Here is a 23,414-nt window from a genome sequence, read left to right on the forward strand (position 1 = left end):
TCGCTTGTGATGGTTAGACTCAAGTGCAGGACACAAGCAGACTTATGGCTCAGCCACATTAGAGCAAAAAGATGACATCTTCCTTGCAACTAGGAATTATCTGATTGTCCAGACTGCATTACATTTTTTGCTTTTGGCAGCTGATTGTAAGTGTTCCAATATTTGGCACTATTTGGTTCCAATATACTCACTTTGAAGATAATTATTGACACTGTCCTGGTCTTTTAACCAACCGCTTCAAAGGGAAGATCACAAATTCATTGCACATGGCTGCAATACTTTTGGTCATACTACAGACGCCAAGCACTGTTTTCACTAGAAAGAATGTAGCATTAGACCTTGCAATTTTGTAACTTAATCTGAAGTTAGTTAGTTAATACAGTAAACCCAGGAACTGAAAAGCCACACAAAACCGTGGATCCATTTCAGGAAGAACCAAACTGTCATCTAATTTGAAAATTCCTGCAATGCTTTGCATTTCGTATATGAGACTTTAAATGCAAACTATTCTGACTGATATGCAAGCAACATTTTTCACACCTAACAATGAACAAATATTCAGCTATTCACCTGAATCTTAGGTACGCACATAGTTACATAGATAACTATATTTGAGACCAACATTTATGATGAGAAAACAACTCCTCTGATGTTTATTTTCTGAGACATGATATCTTCTTTTTAGTCCTCTTGTTATGAAAGGTCACGTGAGAGAAAGGAGGGGAAAAAAACCTGCCACGTGCAGCCTTCGAACTGAGCTGAAGGTTGGTTTTCTGTGAAATCACTAACAATACATTCCATAATGTAGCAACACCTTTAGCACCTGTGCAAAAAAAAAAAATAGATTCATTGTTGATTTATGATTAACTAATCATTATAAAAAACGAATGTTTCAAATTTATTTCACAAAACAACAAGAGGGAAACAGATGTTCTGCATGTTACCTTGTTATAAAAAGATAACCCCCTCCCCCCAAAAAAGTGACTTTATCTTGACCAACACACAAAACATAAACCAACTCCAAACTACGCCTGTGTGTCTGTGTGTGTGTCTGTGTGTGTGAGTGTTCTCTACTGGTTCCAAAGAAAAGACTGCGTTAGTCTCTATGGCCACTCCTCACAGAAACTCATTTTACCAAAGATACTTTCTAGAAAGAAGCAGGTGTTTTATTTCAGAAGACGGCTTTTAAAGGGGAAACAGCCTGAGCTGCTCAAGGTATGTTGGTTTACATTTTCCTTTTGTTTAAAGTGTTGGTAATTGGTTAAATGATGCCACTAAGCTTGTTTCTATGTTTTACGTCTATACATTGCAATTTGTTTATTGCAATACCATTAGTTAGAAGAAAAGATACTGAACTGGAAGGAAGAATAAAAAAGTAAGTTATATCTTTGTAAAAAATAGTCAGGTACTTGTGTTGTTGCTCAGTACAGATTATAAGAATAGGAAGAATAAAGTGAGCAGGCATACAATGCATGCATTCTCTAAACTGGGGCTGTTCTAAATAGTAAATTGGAAATTATATGTGTTTTCACGTTACCTGCTATAATCAAGATGCTGTAAGTTGTTAAATATTATACTTTTGGAATAAGATCATTGCTTGGTAACTCCGGTATCTTTGTATATATGTTAACATGATTCCTAAGGTTATGCCAACACTAAGATGACCAGGATAAAGCCACGATGTCCAGCTGAAACAACTACATTTATTTTCACTAATTTTTTAGTTCAAGATTCATTTTAAAAATAGTCCTAAACAACAGTTCACCAGGTTTTCTGAGGGTCTTTCAAAGTTTTTCTTTGGACAATGGCTGCTTTTTCACTCATTTTCAGTCCAGGTCATTTTCACAGCAATGTTTTTAAACCACTTAACATGAACCTATTGAAGCATAAAAAGGCATCTAACTGGATGTACCAGTGATTTTTCTACACATACCAGACAGCAAAGAAATGATTTTAAAACAAAATGCAAAATTTCTTAAGGCAATTTGTTACTAAGTCACAGAAACACACACACACACACACACACACACACACACACACACACACACACACACACACACACACACACACACACACACACACACACACACACACACAATTTCTTTAGTCTAATCTGTGAAACATATCAAAGATAACACAGTATTTTCACACCAACAGAGCTTTTAGTTAAAAACTTGGCAAATCTGTTTATTGTGTCCTTAAAAAATGGGGGGAAACAGGTTCAGGACAAAACAAGAAATGGCAGACCTAAAAAAAATATCTTTGGCTGACAATTACAGTTTTTCTCAAATGCTAAAACACATTTCACAAACGTTACCACCAGGTCCCCCAATGTCCAAACACAACACCCTTCTCTAAAGCTACATAAACACAACCACACCTTCCCACTGCAAAACTCAAACTCCCACACCAAGAGAGCAGCTCGAAGCTGTCAAAACTGTAAACACTATACACAGCATTACACACTACAGCAAAACAATTGAAAACACAATGCTCAATTTGTGAGAAGGTTCTTTGTTTCATAACTGCCAATGCATATTTTAGAAGCTATACAGTAACGGATCGTCGTAGATCCCTGCAGAGGATTAGGCATTTAGATTTGTGAGTTTCATATGAGTAGTATAAATCTATAGAAAATCCTGCATGTACGTACACTACTGTAACACAACTCAATGCAAAAACAGAATCTATTGCACACAACAGTAATCTTGAAAACATGAACAGGGTGTGAAGTTTTTTTATTTACGTTATTCACACCACACACACACCACAATCACTGTGCGGCATCATGTCGCTGAGCTGTTGCTCGCATCTCGTCCGTAATGATGGTGCGAGGTTGTCTTGCTCTCCCTCCTGGACCTTCTCCTCTCCCATGTTGGCCTTCTCCTCTTCCTCGTTGGTCGCTCCTCTTCCTCCTCTCATTTGAACTCCTCTTCCTCATTGGCCTGCTCCTCTTCTTCCAGGGCCAGCTCTTCTCCCTCCTCTGCATCAGATTCCTCTTCCCCTGACTCTGCCTTCATCCATTGTGTTTGTTTGGAACCTTCAGCATACTGTGCACTCTGAACTTGCTTTTACATGTGGGTACAGCATTAGCAACAAGTGTCTTCAATTTTGAGTCATTGTGTGTAGTGAATGACGCCAGGTGTGTTCCCTGTGTTCAAAGATTGGTGACTGTGGCAAGCATTTTGCATCACATGGGCTTTCATTTGAGGATATGAGCAGAGTTGTTTTGCAACATGTGTTTTAGCAAGGAAAAATGTGTTTAGATTTATGAGTACAGAGGGTTGTGTTTTGTGAATTGTGTCTTCATGTGACATGTGTTTATGGTACTGGAATATGGTGGCTACATTTAGTAAATGTGTTTAGACTACTGGTCATTTGGGTTACAGGATTGGCTTTTGTGTTTTAACATTTGAGAAAAACTGTAATATCTGAGAGTCATGCCCTTAAGAAATAGGAAAATTCTAGCAAAGACCTGACATAGGACCTAAGAGGTGCATCTGGCCTTTCTATTCATCCATTTACTGATCACTGAAGCCTCATCAGAAATGGTCTCAGTGGAAGGGTGCGTGTCACGAAGCCATTCTTAAGGATGGAGAAAAGGGAGAAAAAGCTGAGAGATAACAAGAACTGGACAGAAAATTAGTGACAAAATCAGCGGCATTTTCCATTCACATGACTCTTATTTTGTATCCTAAGGTGTAAGGTGAGTTTTTTCTTTTAGCCTTCTTTAAACAGCACTGAGTTTCAGTGAGTATACTGGATGTTGACATTCTATGTATTTTGTTTATTTTAGAAGATATTGAGATACACAAACTTAATTGTTAAAGGGCTGAAATGGACCAAAAACAGAAATCCACTGTGAAAATGAACGTGATGAACCCTGGGAACAGACTGGGACATACCCAGCCCAAAGCTCCAGAGAGAGAGCAGTGGGCCAACAAGCTGGAGTTCATCCTGGCAGTAGCTGGGCACATTATTGGGCTGGGGAATGTCTGGAGGTTTCCATACCTTTGCTACAAAAACGGAGGAGGTACATTGTTGTTGTTATGTCCATCTTGAAAACAAATGTCATGTAGCCTTTATTGCCAAAGATAAAGATTGAATTCAGCATGGAAAAAACAAAAACAATACTAATTGCACACATTGAGCAATATGGTGTATACACATTTCTTAGATGTTATCAATAATTACTGATATTTATTTGTTTTTAAGGTGTTTTCTTCATTCCTTATGTTTTATTTTTGTTCACTTGTGGCATCCCACTCTTCTTCTTGGAGACATCTTTGGGTCAGTACACCAGTCAGGGTGGAATAACATGTTGGAGAAAAATCTGTCCACTGTTTGAAGGTATTTTTTTTTTTTTGTGATTTTTTTCTTTATTATTTTAATTAGATCTTGTTAGAACAGGATTTATCACCCTTTCACCTTCAGACCGGCTTTAATTATTCATGGCATAGATTCACCAAGGTGCTGGAAACATTCCTCAGTGATCCATTTTGACTTGATAACATCAGCCATCTCAAATGTACTTTATTGGATAGAGACCCGATGACTGTAAAGACCATTTGAGTGCATTGTCAAGAAAATGGGTCTGAGATAAACTTTGTGACATGTCATGTTAGCCTCAGCATCACTAAATGTAAACCCTAGGGATAGTATATTTCATTTGTTTATGAATCTCTGAAAGGCAGGCAGACTGGTGACCAGGGCGTACCCAGCTTCTAGCTTTATGCCAGCTGGGAAAACCTTGGATAAGCAGTTAAGAACATTGTTTGATGGATGGATTGAAATATAATGGAGTAGAAAGTACAAACCTAATACAAACGTAAAAATTACATTACAACAAATGTAAGGACATCAAAGTTGTTGTTGTGTATGTGACCTAAATAAAAAGCCATAGTGCAACTTTATTGTATTTTTATATATTTGTACAGATGATTTTTTTTTTTAAAATACAGATGAACTTTTAAAGTCTAAGCTTGAAGGGAGCTTAGAATCAAATAAAAACTGATATTGTTCATCGCACTATTTCTTAATAGGTTTAGGTTACGGAAGCCAAGTGGTTGTTTTGTACACTGGTATGTATTACATCATCATACTGGCTTGGGCGTTTCTCTACCTGTTTTCATCGTTCAGGGCTGAGCTTCCATGGGCAAGCTGTCACAACAGTTGGAACACAAGTACTAAGATTTTATTTTGTATTCATTTCACATAATTGCATCATGCATGTGTTATTCGCATTTCACAAGCCTGCTTAATTTTTCATGCAAGATGGCTGTTTTGAACATAGTCACAATCAAACATTTCCTGTGGACCCAAATGGAAAGAGTGTGTCTTCAGTTGTTGAATTCTGGGAGTAAGTATGGTAATATGGACCATACCATAAGGCTAATAAGGTTTTCATATATGAAAGCTTATATATAAACTTCTGTATAAACTTTGTAACAGGAGGAGAATCTTGGGCCTGTCTGATGGAATAGATAACATTGGGAATATCCGTTGGGACCTGGCCCTTTGTCTTCTTCTTGCCTGGGTTTTGTGCTATTTCTGTATCTGGAATGGAGTGAAGACCACAGGAAAGGTGCAGAACAAACTTTATATACCGTACTAATTTTTCATTTCATTCAAACTCTTCTATGAAGCATCTAAGTCGGTTTTTTTTTTTAAACAAATACTGACAGTTGCTTGTATTGAAGGTGGTGTATTTCACGGCCACATTTCCATTTGTGATGCTGGTGGTGTTGCTGGTTCGTGGCCTCACATTACCTGGAGCCAAAGATGGAATTATGTTCTACCTCTACCCAGACCCATCCCGTCTCACTGATCCTGAGGTGCTAAATTCTCTAGTACTGAAGAAGTATTCGCTTTTTTCCTATAATGCATGTCACATTGCATTTAATTGCATTGCACATCTTTTGCATTTAACAATAGCATGTAGTTAAAGAAAAAAAAGGGGGGGGGGGGGGGGTCGAAATGTTGGTAAACATGTTTCACCACAGAATATGATGTTTTTGCACTTACTGTGCACAGCCCTGTACTCACCAATGGCATGGTTTAGTTTTTATCCAGCCTTTACACAGCATCATAGTTTTTATTTATTTTTTATTTCAGTGGTAATGAGTTTGAAGATTACCATATGACCTGAAAAGAATGCGTGTGCCAATCCTATTCTCAGTCAGTAGAGAATATATGTAATTGTTCTTAATTTTCAAGAAATAATTTAAATGAGCAACAGATTCCAGTAAATTCAAGGATCAGGAACATCTGTGTTGTTTTGCAAATACTTTTAGTAAATCAGTTTTTTGATAACTTGGCATATTATTGAACTTTTACTACTAGAAGCAGTTAGTATGATGTAAATGCACTTTTTTGTACACTTACATATTTACCAATCAAAATGACTTTAAATCCCTCAGGTATGGATGGATGCGGGCAGCCAAATTTTCTACTCCTATGGAGTTTGCACGGGGGTTCTGACTTCATTGGGAAGCTACAACAAGTACAACAACAACTGCTACAGGTTTGTAGGAATTCTTCCTTTACTTTTGTAATTACTGTAATTTGCTTGTTTTCTCACCTTTGAAAAATTTCACCTACAGAGACTGTGTTTACCTGTGCCTGTTAAACAGTTTAACCAGTTTTGTAGCTGGTTTTGCCATTTTCTCTGTGCTTGGTTTCATGGCAAAAGAACAAGGCTTGGATATATCGATGGTAGCAGAATCAGGTATGGATGGAAACCCAGAGTGATACTGTTAAGAGCTGTCTGAGAAAACGACTATATTTTGCTTCCATTTTTGCAGGACCTGGATTGGCATTTATTGCTTATCCTCGTGCTGTGGCTTTAATGCCGGTTCCTCAGCTCTGGGCGATTTTCTTCTTCATCATGGTCATCTTTCTGGGATTAGATAGTGAGGTAATACCAATCTATTTGTCATGTACATCTTAGAGTTGTTTCCTTTGTGGTAATACGAAATAATCTCTCCCATTACCGCAGTTTGTATATCAAGAGGCACTGGTCACAACAATCTCGGACATGTATCCTTCCTTTTTTCAAAACAACTGTCACCGTAAACTCCTTCTTCTTGGAATTAATGTCGGAAGCTTCCTTGTAGGCCTTCTGATGGTGACAGAGGTGAGCGTTTTCAGATTTTCTTGATCATTTAAAAATGGAATTTAAAAAATAAATCAATTTAAAAATGAACCTTGTAATATTTTCAACTATAAAAACATAAGGAATTCACAAGTGAGAAATACAGAGGGAAATACAGTAGATTAACTAAACTTAGCACGCACTATTTTAATCTCATTGAACAGAAGAATTTTTAAGTTAAGGGCTGAATTCACAAGAATGATACACCTGCTCATGTTTTGCTCTGCTTTTATATGGACTATGTTCTCAGAATATGGATTTAGTATGGTGAATCTATAGTTATAGATGCAGTCATATATTTTGTTTCTATATATTTGTAGGGCGGCCTTTATATTTTCCAGCTGTTTGACTACTATGCCTGCAGTGGGATGACCCTCCTACTTTTTGCTATTCTTCAGTCTGTCTGCATAGGATGGGTCTATGGTAAGTAGCAGTTTTAACTTGGTCAAATCATTCAGTGTATTTAAAAAATGGACCAAACACTGTAAAGTCATTCATTGGCATGTGTACTATCATCTAAAAACCTCAAATCTGCCAATTTGGCTGTCACCATGTTAGCTTTTCAAACAGATGCGATCGGAGTTTGCAGAAAGGGTAAAACTGGGAAATTTATCAGGTTACCCCAACACTATATAGCCAGCTTGATTGGAAGGTGCTTCATTAATTTACTATTAATAAATAATTTGAATACTTTAAGTAAAAAAAAAAAAAAATGACAGCCACGTATCACAAAATAGCCACATTTTTATTTATACACTAGAGTTATGAATTTTTTTCTTAAGTCATCATAGAACTTAAATAGCAGAGAAAAAGATCACTTCCTGTAGAGGTTTTATGATAGTTAAAATTAGCTAGAAATATCAAAATTCTGGTGTAAAACTGGATATTTTAACATTTGGGTCTATGGGGACTGACTCGCTTTCTGAGCTCGCCTCAAAGAACAGCAGTTCTACAGGTTGCCACTTGGGTAAAATTTGCAACTTTTGGATGTATCAAACCCATGTATTAAATTCAAATCTTGGCTTCACTTTCATTTTAACTTCTGTAAAATGAAAGTGAAGCATAATACAGAACCTCCATTATACATATGTCTTGATCCATGCTCCATCCCGGTAATGAAATCTCTAAAAGTTGATTCTGTTTATCTGGACATAGCATTATCGCTGAAAACACTCTGTCCAGATCACCAAAATCATTTTTTGGCATTATATATATGGTATTATGTTTGTGTGTGTGAGAAAACAACCAAATAGTTAACAATGTTTTTTTTTCTGTAGGTGGAGATCGTCAGTACGACAATACAAAGGACATGATTGGATATCGACCATGGCCTTTTATGAAATACTGTTGGCAGTACTTCACACCAGCGATCTGTACTGTAAGTATTAGAAATGTTGTGAAATGCTGTTAAGTGAGTGTACGTGAAACCTGTCAGAATCTTCTATTCTAAGACTAGTCTATGTCTTAACCAGATGGAAAACAATTCCACTTTGACACTGCATAGCAACTCAAAGACATTTAATGCATTTATAAAGTGGATCTTTTATGCTCCATAGTTTAGTTTTAGTGCCATAGTTTAGTTTTGGGCTACTCTGGAGTAGCTTTGCATGATTCACAGTTCAAAATAAACTTTTGTTTTAGGATTTACTGCTTCCTAATACAGCCCCTTACTACTTTTTCTGAAACAAACCATTTTGGAGCCTCTCTCTTTCAGGCCACCCTCTATTTAAGCTAACTTATAGAGTTTAAACAAGATGTGAGTAGGGCTGCTGTACTGTAAATGAACATATTAAGGATATCAACTCTCAGATCCATTAAAAGCCTACTGTTTGGGCTCATTGACATTACTTGCACATGCTGTACACTGACCTCAAATTTGAAATGTTGACCTTATTTCAGAGGAGTATTTTCCACTGTGACAGCATAAATGTGACAGAAGAAGTCAATTTTTAGCTTCACACAATTGGTGAAATATTATTTTGTGTACATGTCTAATGTGACTTCAGTTGATTTAATAAAAAGCTTTGAAAAAAAATTAAATTCCACTGCGGATGGATCAAAAATACATGTATGTTTTAAGTAGTTATAAAATTATGTCTAGTTAAAACCAATTTATATCAAATAGACCAGAGAGAAAAGCATACATAGACATTGGATATAATCACAGTTACCTGTACCTAAAGTTTTGACATGACTGACAGGAGTGTTTGGAAACAAATGGCACTACAAAAGCAAAGGCTGTAAATTTGAATGAATATAATTTTAAATCTTATTTACAAGTGTTTGTTTTACATCATATAATGTCAAAATTAATCCCCCATGAATATGAATTTTCTCTTCTTGAATACAAATCAGGCTTTTAGTTTATACCTGCTCCTGTCTTATGTTTTCAGTGCACATTTCTCTTCTCCCTGATCAAATATACCCCACTCAAATTCAACAACACCTATGAATATCCCTGGTGGGGATACGCTATTGGAGGATTGTTTACACTCTCCTCAACACTCATGGTTCCTTTGTGGATGTTGTATGCTGTGTGCATTACTCCAGGAACACTGAGACAGGTAAATCAAAAAAAAAAAGGTGAGTTTGAATGGTCACAAAATCTTAAAAGTCTAAAAACAGCTTCTGATCCTTCCACTGGATGCATCTTAGGCAGCTCACTGTAAATTGTATTTAGGGTAACATGAGGAATTTGAGGTCAGGAGTTCCTGTTTCTCTCTTAACTGTTTAAATTAAAGTGTATACCTTGTGGAAGTAAGGTCATTTGTGGTCACAGTGAAATACAAACCCCAGTGAAACTGCAGTGTACCTTTTATTGATTTTGAGCCTTAAACCTTGCCCTTGATGGCAGTTACGTAATGTTACAAATATAATGATATGATCATTCAGCAGAATAATCAAAAACTACGCTTCTCTTTTGCCACCCAGAGACTGAAGCTTCTGTGCACGCCAGCAAAGGACTTGCCTTCTGCAACATCAAAGAAAGCATCAAACTATGAAGCATTTCAAACTTTCACAGACTTGCACACACTGCGCAAGACAAAAAGTCCAGATGATAGAGATGAACAAATACAGGGATCATATATTATTTAAACTGAACAAAAAAAAAAGGTTAAAAGTACAACTACAGCAGCGAAGAATACATGTCACATACAGTTATATTCTAAGTCCATTAGGCAAACAACTCTAAACATCATCTGGTCAGTGTCCAGCTACCAAAACCAGATGAGGGAGACTCTCTGAGTAAACATAATGATCTTCTGAAACTCTGCCCTGGACTTATCATTTCAAGCTGCCCTGTCTTTTTATTTAGGGTACCTGTGGGGGAAAAAAAGCTGGAAACACTGCTTAAGGCTGAAAAACAGCCTCTCAAGCAACACTGATCGATCACTGGAACCGATCATCAATCAGATATGTCTCAGTAAAAGACCTTTTTCTCTGTAGAAGATAACAGATTTTTTTAATGTTTCATTGTTAAACTGAAAATGTAGTTTGAACTGTTTGTTGTACATTTATAGTACCTTTGTGTAGCTGTTTCAGCGTGTTGTATTATTTACTGTGCTCAGTAAGCTCAAGATGAAGGAAAAAGAGGAAAAACATAAAAGTTTTGGTGGTAACAATTCTTAAATTTTACATTTGGTTTCTTTTCTTGTATTCTGACTTCATTTATAAATTCTACTATGTTAAATATTAGAGTGAGGACATACTTACTCCAAACATACATGATAAATAATAAAAAAAAAAAATAGATGTGTCAAACATGTAAAAAGAAAAAGCGACAAAATTTTTGGAGGTGTTAGGTAACACCACTTCACAATGCGCCTTCTATTTAGCTGATAAAACAGAACACACCTGCACTCCTTGAATACCTGAAACTAAGGGAAAACTGGAACAACAGGTTGTAATCCAAGACAGTGCATGCCCACAGCTTTTATACTGAGTAAAGTGAGAACCAGGGTGCATTATGGAAAGGTTGCCATAACAAGGACAAAACTGTGTGAGCAACAATCAAAATATACACCTACACACAATTTAGAATCACCAAATGTGCAAGTGTTCGGATTGTATGAAGCTTGACTACCTGGAAGAAACCCATACAGGCACGTGGAGAACAGGCCAAATCCAGCCGATTTGGTTCAAACCCAGAACCTTCTTGCTGCGAGCCACCACTGGGCTACTGTTTTCAGATAACATGGTGCTGTAATCACTGCTTTCTCCTTGTTTTTGCCTCAGGATTCTGGATTATTGGATGTATCATCTTATATTTTATTCAAGCTTCACTGATAATAACATACCCTACTAAAAAATGTTCACATATTGGTACCCCACTGAATGCTGGAATGTTGATGTATGACTAAGTGTAAGACACAGACACCCTCTTGTGTACCTCCTCAGTTCATTATCAGCAATGAAACCACTGGTAAACTCCAGTGCACATGAACCATAAAAGTACCACTGCCATGTTTGACAGGTCCTGTGTGTGCAATCGTTTGGATCATGAGCAAACAAAAAAAAACAAACAAAAAACACAATTTCCATCAAGCTGCTTTTTGCTTTGATCCGTTCATAAAAATAATTAATTTTAGTTAAATTTGTAGATACTATTGTTCTTATCACTAAAGTAAAGTAAAGTAAAGTAAAAAAAATAAGTAATTTTTCTGCCTTTAAGGCAGTCAGGATATAACCCTTAATAGACATGGACAAATATTGTGTTAAATAGTGTTATTACATGGTGTGTAACATAGCGATTTAACTGACAGTCTTTGTGTTAATATTTTACGTGTATATTCATTTTTGTGCAAATATCTAAAATTAGAAACATCCTGTCTTGCAGTGATGCCAAAACCTAGTTCATTCATTCATTACTTCTAGGCTGGACAATTGTAATTCTTTAGTATCTGTTTTTTTCTGAAAGTTCCCTGGAAATCATCCTATTAGTCAAAAAATACTATAACAAGTACTAACATGGGGAAGAAGGAGAGATCATTTTTCTTCAACACTGGCATATCTTCATTGGCTCCCTGTTAAACCCAGAATTGAATTTAACATTTTTTGCCTCTTGTATAATCCGGCCCATCATATCTTAAAGACCTAGTAATATCATCGCCTAATAGAGTACCGGGCAATGGAGGCAGAGGTTTCAGCCTTCAGGGCCTTCTTCTATGGAACCAGCTCTCAGTTTGGATAAGAGAGACCGACGCCCTCTCTACATTTAAGATTAGGAAAACGTTCATTTTTCATAAAGCTTATAATTAAGAATGAAACATCCCTGTAGCATCCCTTAGTTATAAAGGTTCAAACTCATGCAGGACTTTATGTGATGCGCTGAGCACTTCTCTGCATGCTGCTTTTGTCTGTGTTTATATATCACTGCAGCATGTCATTAAATTTTTTATACTCGCTTCCTTACTCTGTCTTTTGTCCTGTCGCCTTGTGCTCTTTTTTCCTTTTTTCTTTTCTCTTTCTTCTTTTCATTTTCCCCTCAGCCCCCAGCTGTTCACAGACGGCGCAGACGGCTAACCATGACCCATGAGCCTGGAATTTCTTTCCTGATAAAAGGAAGTTTTTCCTTCCCACTGTCTCAAAGTGATTGCTCATAGGGGATTGTTTGATTGTTGGTAATTTCCCAGAATGATGCAGGGACCGTTGCTATAATTTAACTGGTTATTGCTGTAAATACACATTATTATAATTTAAATGAGGTAATAGCGCAAAATATAGTTGGGCTACTTCACTGTGTGTGAGATACTATGACAAATAAGTAATAAGAGCTGTACATTTATGGCAGTTTTCAGGTAAATATAAACCTTGAGTATTTACATTCCCCATCATATACAGCACCCGCGTTGTTTCCCCCCCACAATGCTGGAACTCAATATTTCACAAATAACTTTTATTTTTTCCCTTTTTCTGGAAAAACAGTGTCACTTTTCTTATTGTATATACTGGTAGAGGTACATTTAAAGATTTGCCCTCTGGAGGGCGCTCCAGATCTGTATTTAAACCTTGCTGCTTCAACATTTGTGTGTTTAACTGCAGTGATAGATCTGAATGGTCTCAGCAGAGCTTTGTAGCCACATTGATATAGCTCTGCATCTATTCTGTGTTTCACTTTTTATCTCGCTACATAAATAATGATAATATTGCATCCACAAAAGTCCAATATAATAGGCAACAGGCCTTCATACAGCACATGCTTAGAAAATATGCACCACACAGGTTTGTAAACATGCCTAAAGTCTTCTACTTCTGTCCTTCCCTCATTTTAAAAAATGTTTTAACTCCCCAAAATGACACTTTTCCATTGCTGCAAATGAATTTGAAATAAAACAATGATAGATTCAATATCAGTTCATCTTCAGCTGGCAATCCTATCATTGCCATAATGCTGTTAACCAACCATACATGAGCATGAAATAACACTGTTAATTATTTGGTGTGCACACTGCTGACCACCAGGTGGCGCTTCAACCGCAAATGTAAACAACCCACACTAAAGGTGAAACCATATGTGCAGTAGGTTCCCACAGAAGACGTACTGGTACTAGCGCACTGCAAAACAAACAAACAAACAAACAAACAAACAAAAAAACAAAAAACAAACAAACAAACAAAAAAACAAAAAAAAGCAAAACTGAGTTCATCCTGTTTTGTTTTTACTTTTATTTTTTTTTTAAATCTTCTACCTATTATATTTTGAGGTAACCTAAAATCTATATATTTATTTATGTAGCTTTTATAATTGTAAGTTTTAGATGGGGTAGCCTACCAAAAGGTCAGAAATAATATACCTTATATTACCAGTACTGCTGAGGTCAAGGAACTGACCTCCCAGCCCACTGTTCCTTCAGTGGTGCTAGTTTCAGACATTATGCAAATGTACTGTTTATAAGACTGGGGAAAGCTGCAGTCAGTTGAGACTGAAGAAGTCACTTGGATAAGCGATGAAACGTTTCTCCCACTGAATACGCTATGTCCAGATGAACAGAATCAGCTTTTGGGGAGTACTGCTTTTGTTACACAACAGCCCCCCTCAGTCACTATGCACCCATACATACATATTCATAGAAAGAGCGCAATAGTGATGCTAATACGACATGCTTAGGTGGAGCTAAAGGAGCTGGAGGAATCCACAGAGCTGCTTCTTCAGACCAGTGGGTGGAGACGTCTGCTGAATAGAATGCCACATTACACATCCAGGGTTGGGAATTTTCTGCTTTGCTTTAATATCTAGCCTACCCACAGTGGTTGCAATTTGAATAACATAATCAAACACAAGTTTTACTACTGACAGTAATTAAGACTCATCCCTGCTGGTGAACCCAGGTGTCGTGTCAACACGACTGCTGTAAAAGATATATAATTCAATATCACCACAAACTGTGGTATTAAGAAAACACAGATGAATCACCGTCTCGCTAATACACTTTGACCATAAAATTAAATTAGTAACTTAATAAAGTGATGAATAAATCCAGGAATAAGACTTCTGTTCTTTTTCAACACTGATAATTAAATTAAAATAGGATGGATGAATGAAAGACAATCATTATTTCTATTGGAAAATAGGCAAACAATAGTAAGAATGTTGTTTTGTTTTAAATTATATCACTGCACCCATGATAGTCTGGATTGCATTTATTAATTGTACTTTGTAGCACAGCTTGGATGAAGTGTAATGTATGATATATGGAAATATTTCCAGTTCTTTGAAGATTTATTTTAAATGGCTAGATTCAGTAGCAATGAGTAGTGATATTTATGCACGAGAGAGGAGAGGAATTGAGAAGAGAGCATTAGGGAGTAATCCGTGATGCATGTGAGTGTCTGGGCCACTCTGGAAGGTGAGATTAGACACGGCAGTAACCTCAGTCTTCACGAGACAGCAGGGTCTGGGAGAAAGTGTTTATTCCATGCTAGGACAGTTTAACAGGTGCTACATAATTTATTATTCACATGTCTCCCCACCCACCACCACTACCATGACTGTGCTATATAAAGGTTAAGTGCTGAATAGAGGATTATTTTTACATACAACTCATAAAATTGTATTTATTTTCTCTAAGAAAAGCTGTCTTGATCTCTCAGTCTCATACATCTGTAACCTCAGGATACTTACTGTTCATCCAGCTAAAAAATGTATGAAAATATTGAATTTGTTTTTCTGCTAGGCATTTTAGTCACATGTTACGTGGATTTTCCATCATTTTAATATGATTATTATTACAATATAAGCGTCACATTGTTTTAGTTTTATGGCACCTGATATCCTTTAGAGTGTTTGCTTTACTTTCGTTTTAAGCTAGTGGAGTCTATTTCCATTTGCATGAATAAAAAAGATTTCTTTATTATGTGATAAAATCCCTGAGCTATTTTATGCAGAACCCTGGACATCATCAGTCATAATCTCCGTTCATGCCTTTACAGAGAAAAAAAAACAACAGCAACACTATGTATGATGTAGGGTACTTAATGTCTCCTGGGTGAAAAGTGTGTGAAGTTAATACTTTTAGATACTTATTATGATAACTCAGATATCTTGAAGTGCCTACACAATGCCGTTATTGTAGTGTGTAATTATTTTGTAATGCCACTTTATGTGGTACACAATGTCAGTAATGTGTTTTCTTGAACTACTGAAACATTAGCAACAGTTAGTGTTTGCTTCCTGTTTCCGTTTCAACTCGCATAGCCTCCTACAAGTGTGTTAAGTACTTGTAGCTGTAAAGCAGAGCGCTAATCCCAATTAACTGTTGTTTACGTGTGACTTTAGGCACACGTCAGGCACCCGATTGATCTAAGCTTTTTTGGACTTCTCACCTACCTTGGGCTTTTACATAAATCTCATTTAGTGCTCAGCTCTCACATCCTTATCATACCAGCTGCCCTAGAATATGCAAATTGTTGCTTTGACCTTCCAATCACATTAAAACAATTAAAACAAGTTTCTATCTATCTATCTATCTATCTATCTATCTATCTATCTATCTATCTATCTATCTATCTATCTATCTATCTATCTATCTATCTATCTATCTATCTATCTATCTATGAAAATGACAATGAACATATAAAAAAGAAATTAATCCAGTGACTTTGCATCCTAATGTTGGTTGCCATACAGCAAAAATAGCATGCTAACTAGCATGCTAACTAGATACTATGTGTAGCTAATACCCAATGATGTCAGACTCAAAAGAGGCTGACAAAGTTACAATAAAGATTTATTGCACGTGCAAGTCTTTTTTTGTACACTTGCAGATGTATCTATTGACTTGTAATATCAATAATAATACCAATAGTCTTTACATGATTTGGTATTAGCTAAAAGTGTATTTAACTACGCTTTGCTAAATATTTACAGGCAATGGAGTTATATAGCCTAACCTTTATATATATAACACAATAATACAATACGCTATGCAAACCTTTAGTCTCTGCCCTGAGAAACCAGTGGAGCTTGTATTTGACTGTGGTAATCACTTTTGAAGACTTTGTGAATTGAAGGAGACAGGTGTCACCTCTAACATCCACCCTGACTCACAGGCAACCTACTCAACATCACTGAATTACGTACAAGGTGTGAATCCAATTTGTAGGGATTGAGGATTAGAAAGGGACAAACCCCTCCGGTTTAACAGCTTGGTGACAATTTTTGGACGCTAAGCGGATAAACACAAGCTCCTTGGTCTGGAATCCCACTAGAGGAATTGGCATACTTATGAAAACTGGGTGACAGATGGTTTCCTGTTTTTCTATCCAGAGCATCCCCATAACTTTTAATATTGTTTCATCTAGTATGAACAGTTAAAGAAACATGATTTGCTTGGGTGAGGTTTATTATTGTGCTACTTGAAATTTAGTCCCAAACTAAATAAGCAGCTCTATGTGCAGGTTCATACCATTAAGTGTTACAGCAGAGAGATGTAAAACATTGCAAATACTTTTAATATGAGTTCTCATTCAATTAAATTATAAATAACTTTTCTAGCACTGCAAGTGTTGCTCCTTTATTTTAAAACCCAAAATGTGTCATATGTACATTCCCCTGTGTTTCCAAATCAATAACTATTGAACTGTCATAACATAAAAATTGTCTGCACTATATAGTGAAAAATAATAATCTGTGATGTTTGAGTGACTGCATCTTATTTTCAGTCAATGTATTTTTTAAAATCGATATTGCAAAAATACCTTAAAAATACCTTTTTAAACAATGATCCCTTACGAGCAGTAATAACAACACAGGTAATGAAATAACTTGATTTTTCCAGCACTAGCAGTTTTGCCCATTGATTAGTCAGGATGACAGGTGTAAATCTATAGTTTCTTTAGGACCTAACATCGTTTTACAAAAACAAATTTATTTAAGGAAAATTAGACCCCTTATTAACCCAAGGCTCCTGGTTACTATGTCACTAAAACGAAAATATTTAATGTAAACTTGGCGTATTGACACAAATCAAAGTATTTATGAAACCCAACACTGTAAGCAAGTAAGTAAAGTTTATATATAGGTTGCGTTTCACAAAGAAAGCACAACATTAAAAACACAATATCAAAAGTCAACCATGTTAACAGACTAAAAAGAATCAAAATGTAATAACAAAAGAATGTCAGCAGAGTGCCTTATTAAACAAAAAAGGTTTCAACTGTGTATTTTTGGTTTTTAAACGCCACAGAGTTGGGTAATCGGTAAACTGGATAAACAGTATCTGATATGGTATGGTTAACAAATAAAAGACAACAGCACTGCATGATGATTATTTATTTTAAGGGTCTAGTTAAAAAATATAATAAATTACCTTTGCTCCTTTGTTGGATTTAAATAAAGCACTTACAATATATGTCACAGGATATACTAACACCAGCTGTATCATACATACCTCATATCACATTTGGATAAACTTTTTGAGTGGAGGCTAATAAGCTTTGGAACAAATGACCTTTTCACATTAGAGCTGGTCAGTCTCTCAATCATTTTAAAACCTTTTTAAAAACCTATTTATTCTCACCTGCTTTCAGATTTAGTTGAGCAGAATGCCATGGTTCCTTTTTATGCAATCACAGTGGGTTTTTTGCTTGTTTTGTATTTTATATTTTTAGTTTATTACTAATTTAGTCACTGCTTGTATAACTCAACAGCACTTTGGACAACAGAGGTTATTTAAAAAGGTGCTATATAAATAAACTTTGACTTGTCATTGTGTTATGTGTTGTGTCTGTCTGCCTTGTTATATTTTTAGGCATTTTTTGCAACAACTACAAAAGGAATATAATAGGCAATGACTTTTATAGCTGAGATTTTATCACCTTTAAATCAGTAAAACTTAATTTTTAAATTAAAAAAAAAACAACTTAATTTTTCATACAGAAAGTGCAGGATTAACTCCAATGTCTGTGCACCTGCACATTTCTGCTTATTGATAAATATCAACTGTACAGTGATTTTATTCACAAATATGCCACTAGCTGTAACTAACACTATGAATACAAAGGTCTTAAGCTGAAAAATAATAGATATAAGGGGAAACAAAATGCTTAAATCAGTATTAGGGATTGGTCTTCAATATTTAATGAGGTAATGGACTTTTGACACACTAATTAACTAATGAATTAAGCTCACTTTTCTCATCAAAGACTGGACCCTCTTGTAAAGGGATTACCTCATGTGCTCCCAAACTTTGTTCATTACACTGACTCCAGCCTGTAATCTAGTTAATTCAACTGGTATTAAGGTTCACATAGTGCAAAGGAGTCAAAAGTTACTGTCTAGTTCCTATGAGTAGAATGACCCAACAACAGCAGGAAGGGATGGAATCTTTAATGTTTGTTTAACTCAGGAAAACCTGTTTAAATCTGAAATGAATACTGAGTTTAAAGAGATCCAGCAGTGTCTGGTCATTTTCTTCACTGTGCTCTTTCCATTGAATGGCTGCGCTTGTAAATGGATTACTTGCAAATACTGTTACTGTAATTGATGAACATAATGGATGAATCTTATCTGGTTATTTAAATTGGTATTAAGATGCTGAGTGAGGCCACCAAAAAGGATTCCCAAAATTCATTAACTTATTAAACAGCACCTGACACTCATTACAAAAAAGCTCTGCCAGGAAGCGGGAAGTTACTCACTATGCAGGCTGATCAGGCCAGATAAGGATATAAGGTACAAGGAAAGAGAAAACAGCCATTAAAAAGCATCAACTGTGGCTCAGGCAACGCCCAAACTTAGCAGTATTAAAGCCAGCCCTAACGTGAACTGCAGTGTTTTGGATCACCCAGTTAATTTTCTGAGAGTTACCTGGACATAGTGGCTGTAAATAATGAACAAAATACAACCAATAAGGTAGGAAAGTTTAATGACAGATGAGAAGAAAATTTGTAGTCCTTCACTTTCGATTTAAGTTAACTTTGTTGTCAATTTTGTAATATGTGCATACACAGGGTAGAAATATAGTTTCTCCCTGGACCCACTGTGTGCAAATTTAAATATATTTTTATCTTAAAAATAAGATACAAATAAGATAAAATACAGAGCTACATAAATGTGATAAATAGATATTAAAATAAATATGAAGTATCAAAGTATTAAGAAAAATTACACAAGACATATCAAAGCCAATATATGATTACTGCTGTCTATGTATAAAAATATGAGCTGTACAAGGTATCTTAAAGATAGGTGTATTTATAAAATTTGTTAGACAGCAATTCAAATCCCCTCGTGAAAGTAGGGAGGTCAAAAAAAGAAAAACTGAAAATAAATAAATAAATAAACATTTAGACAACCTTTATGGTTAGATGTTGCTTGGCCCTAAGACAAGCATATACGGTACAGTATATGGAGAATACCATGAGTTAACTAGGAAACTATGAGGAACTCCAGAATAGACTTTTGTGCATGGAAAGATCATTAATAATATGGGTTTTTTATGTCTGAGACAGGTTGGGTTGTGCTGTAAGTGAGATGTTGATGGTTTAGAAGAAGAAATTGTTTAAATAACCTCAGAGAGATGTATAGGAGTAAAAGCAGTCCGTGGTCATGGAAAGGATGTGATACTTTTTGGCTGTCTGTCTAATTGTGTGAATGTCATCACTGCCTCAGTGTAGTGTACAGATTACTTGTGGCTTCAGACTGGTAGTGCACTCTTAGTCCATAGGTGCTTCACAGAGCTTTGCAGACTCATGTGATATAATTTGGGGTACTCACTGTTGGTTCTTTGAATTATCGCCCGCTATCATGACATACAAAGAGCTTCTATGTAGTGGCCCAAAACTGAGGGTTATAAACAATTTAAACTGTCCACTGCAGCCTTTGTCTGTGGTTCTTATGGATGCCTTTTTCATCTTTGATATATTTTCAGTATTTTTCTTGTACATTGTGAACTCTTTTCTGTTTTATTTTCTTTCCAGCAATGACCATTTGACTTTGTGCTGAACTGCATGTAAGTGCATCTCCAAATATTCTGCCTTACTGGAAAGCCAACAGTCCATCCTTGCATTGCCCAGAACTACAAAACAGAAAAACAGGTTCATAATTTGACTTCAAACAGAAGTAGTTTTGAGTAATTTGGAAGTTTTAGTTGTTATTGATATAACAACAACAACCCACAGTATTACCTGGGATTGTTGCCATTGTTTGGTAAGTAAAAGAACATCTTCAAGCAAGGTCCTATTGCTGCCTTTGCAGGAACTGGTTTACCAGTACTAGGCATAACTTATATGCATTCATAATGAGGTAATTGGCTCCTGACTTGTCTAATTAATTAAGAGCATGATCCTTATTATCCAGCAGAGCAGTCACTACATCTGACAAATAGATTAACAGTCTCAGTTTTCCAGGCCTCCAGTATGTCCAAACTATGCAGTGAAGAGTGTAGCATCAAGTGTGTCTATTACAACTTTGCTACAAGTTTGTAGTAATTCAGCCTAATATGCTGACATGGACTGCTTTAACCATCTGGAGGCCAATTTCAGGAGCCAATGTCAAATCCCAGCCAAGCAAAGAAGACAAAAATCAGAATGCAGGCTACAATATGTTGTCGTTAATCAGTATTTATAACAATTCATTGTTGCAACTCTGACCCCAGTCACATAATTGCTTTGGCCAAACTGCACCAATGCTTAACTTGGTGACAGCAAACATGTTGTAAGAGGTCAGTCATATAAATAAACACAATAATATGTGATACGATATTTCGTTAACCTAATAAAAAGATATTGCAGACTTGTCACTACTTCCTTGCTTAAAGTGACCGTCTAGCCATTAAATGAGTGACACTGTGGAATGTAATGAATGACACATTAACTTTAGCTAATTAGCGCTCACCTTTGCTGAATAAACAACAGCATTATTGACCCTTCCGTCTGTGCTCTCTCAGGTCTCTCACTCAGTCATTTGAAAGGGACTGGAATTCAAAACTGTAAATTAGCTTCTTCTAAATGATTAAAGCAGGTGAGCAGGGGTTTGACCCAACAGTGCTAACCACTGCACAACTATTTATCTCTTTGTCTTGTCTTCCTCCATTCAGCCCAACTGACAGCAGATGGCTGACCATCCCCCTTCCTTTTAAAAGGCAGTTTTTCTTTCCCACTGTCAAAGCTCTTGCTCACAGAGGAACACATGATTGTTGGGGTTTTATCTGCTTTCTTTGTATTATTGCAGGGTCTCTACCTTACAATATAAAGCACCTTGAGGCAACTGTTGTGATTTCGAGCTATATAAATGAAACAGAATTGAATTGAATTGCACCATCATGCTGCCAAATGTGTCACTAGGGCATGTGAAAAGGCCCTTTCCATTTTGACACTGGTTTCCTCAGCAATGCTTGTTCTTCCAGTGACAGAAAAAGGTGTTCTGCTGATGGGTTTAGTGTTTTGTCACCAAACGCTAGACTATGGCACACAGGCAGACACATATACCTGAAGAATGCATCTACTTTTTCTTGGATGCTTGAAATATTCAAATTTGATTTTCTGAGTACGTGGCTGCAGGTCCAGGTAGGCCTGCCTGTGCTCTGGGATGGTGGAAAGGATACCATAGCCAGATAATGAAATCACATGGTGTTGCTGACAGGGAAGTGGAATTAGCAGCTACTTAGCACTTGTTTAAGAGAAACTGCTGTGTGGTTGTCTAGCTGAATATTGGCGTCTTCAGTTTGAACTGCGTTTTTTTCCTTTTCCAACATGTTTCTTTTGCTTTTTTAAAACTTCTATCTTAACCTACACTAAACACTAAGCAGAATAAAAATGTCTGTTCTTCTTTGCTCACAATTGGTTTTAGGGTTTTTTGCACTGACATTGAATAATCCGACCTATGGTAAACAATGGATTTCATTGACTGCTGGTCACTGGTTGAGACTTTAGAAAGACCTTCACATTAGCTTTACAATTTAAATTTAAAAAAGCAACAAAAATAATTTAAGTAAATTAAATCCACTGACCCCTGTGATTTGCAAGCAGGAATGGGGCAAAAAAAAAAAAAAACAACAACTAGATTTTTTTTTGTCTTATATCAGTTCCAGCATTCATCAAACATTCTGATATTACTACCCATGAGTACTGAGTTGACATTTATAGTTTGCATGGGTAATACTGCAAACTTTGACACATTATCTTTAATTCATCCATTCTTTCTTTCAAAAATAAATTTAATTAGACAAAAAATATCATTGTTAATATCAAAATCCAGGAAAAACAGCACTTGTTATTTTAAGTACAGTTTTGCATAGTTTTCCTTGGCATTAGGCAGATATCTTAATCCAACATGAAGAACTTGTCACAGTTCTTTTGTGGATTTAGGCCGTCTCAGTGTCTTCGGTCTCTTTACATAATCCCATACTGAATCCATGATGTTTACCACAAAGCTCTGTAAGTGAGGGCCAGACCATCTGTTCTTCTTGTTCTTCTTATGGCTTTTTTTTAGTGCCCATCGCTGTATGTTTGTAGTTATTAGATTTGCCATCCTGCTGAAGAATAAATTGCAGGAACTGGCAACACGTTCTCACTCCCAAAGCGTAACATTTTACGCTAGGTGACAAATCGTCAACATATTACGATTTCGGCTACCCACCACGTTCCTAAATGACAACCTCGGAAAAAACAGGAAATATGAGAACCGTCTGGACTCCATCTACACATGTTCGCTCTTTTTCTTCAAATCGCTTAGAAACACGCTATTTAACATCATTATAGTCCTGGTTAAGATCAGGAATAAGGTTATGGTTAGGGCTAGGGATAAGGTTAGGTTTAGGGC

At 36.2% G+C, this 23,414-nt stretch overlaps 1 protein-coding gene across 1 annotated transcript; it reads left to right on the plus strand.

Moving 5' to 3' along the window:
• Positions 1–3,837: 3,837 nt before the first annotated feature.
• On the plus strand, positions 3,838–10,597 carry slc6a22.2 (solute carrier family 6 member 22, tandem duplicate 2). Its single transcript, XM_026167446.1, has 14 exons — positions 3,838–4,033; positions 4,216–4,350; positions 5,043–5,183; positions 5,275–5,359; positions 5,452–5,584; positions 5,700–5,834; positions 6,420–6,523; positions 6,603–6,727; positions 6,804–6,916; positions 6,998–7,135; positions 7,474–7,576; positions 8,431–8,531; positions 9,547–9,717; positions 10,085–10,597. The coding sequence occupies exons 1-14, from the start codon at positions 3,838–3,840 to the stop codon at positions 10,247–10,249; spliced, it is 1,845 nt and encodes a 614-aa protein (XP_026023231.1). The 3' UTR covers positions 10,250–10,597.
• The last annotated feature ends 12,817 nt before the right edge of the window (positions 10,598–23,414 follow it).

The sequence above is a fragment of the Astatotilapia calliptera genome, chromosome 5, assembly GCF_900246225.1.
Source record: "Astatotilapia calliptera chromosome 5, fAstCal1.2, whole genome shotgun sequence".
Taxonomy (NCBI): Eukaryota; Metazoa; Chordata; class Actinopteri; order Cichliformes; family Cichlidae; genus Astatotilapia; species Astatotilapia calliptera.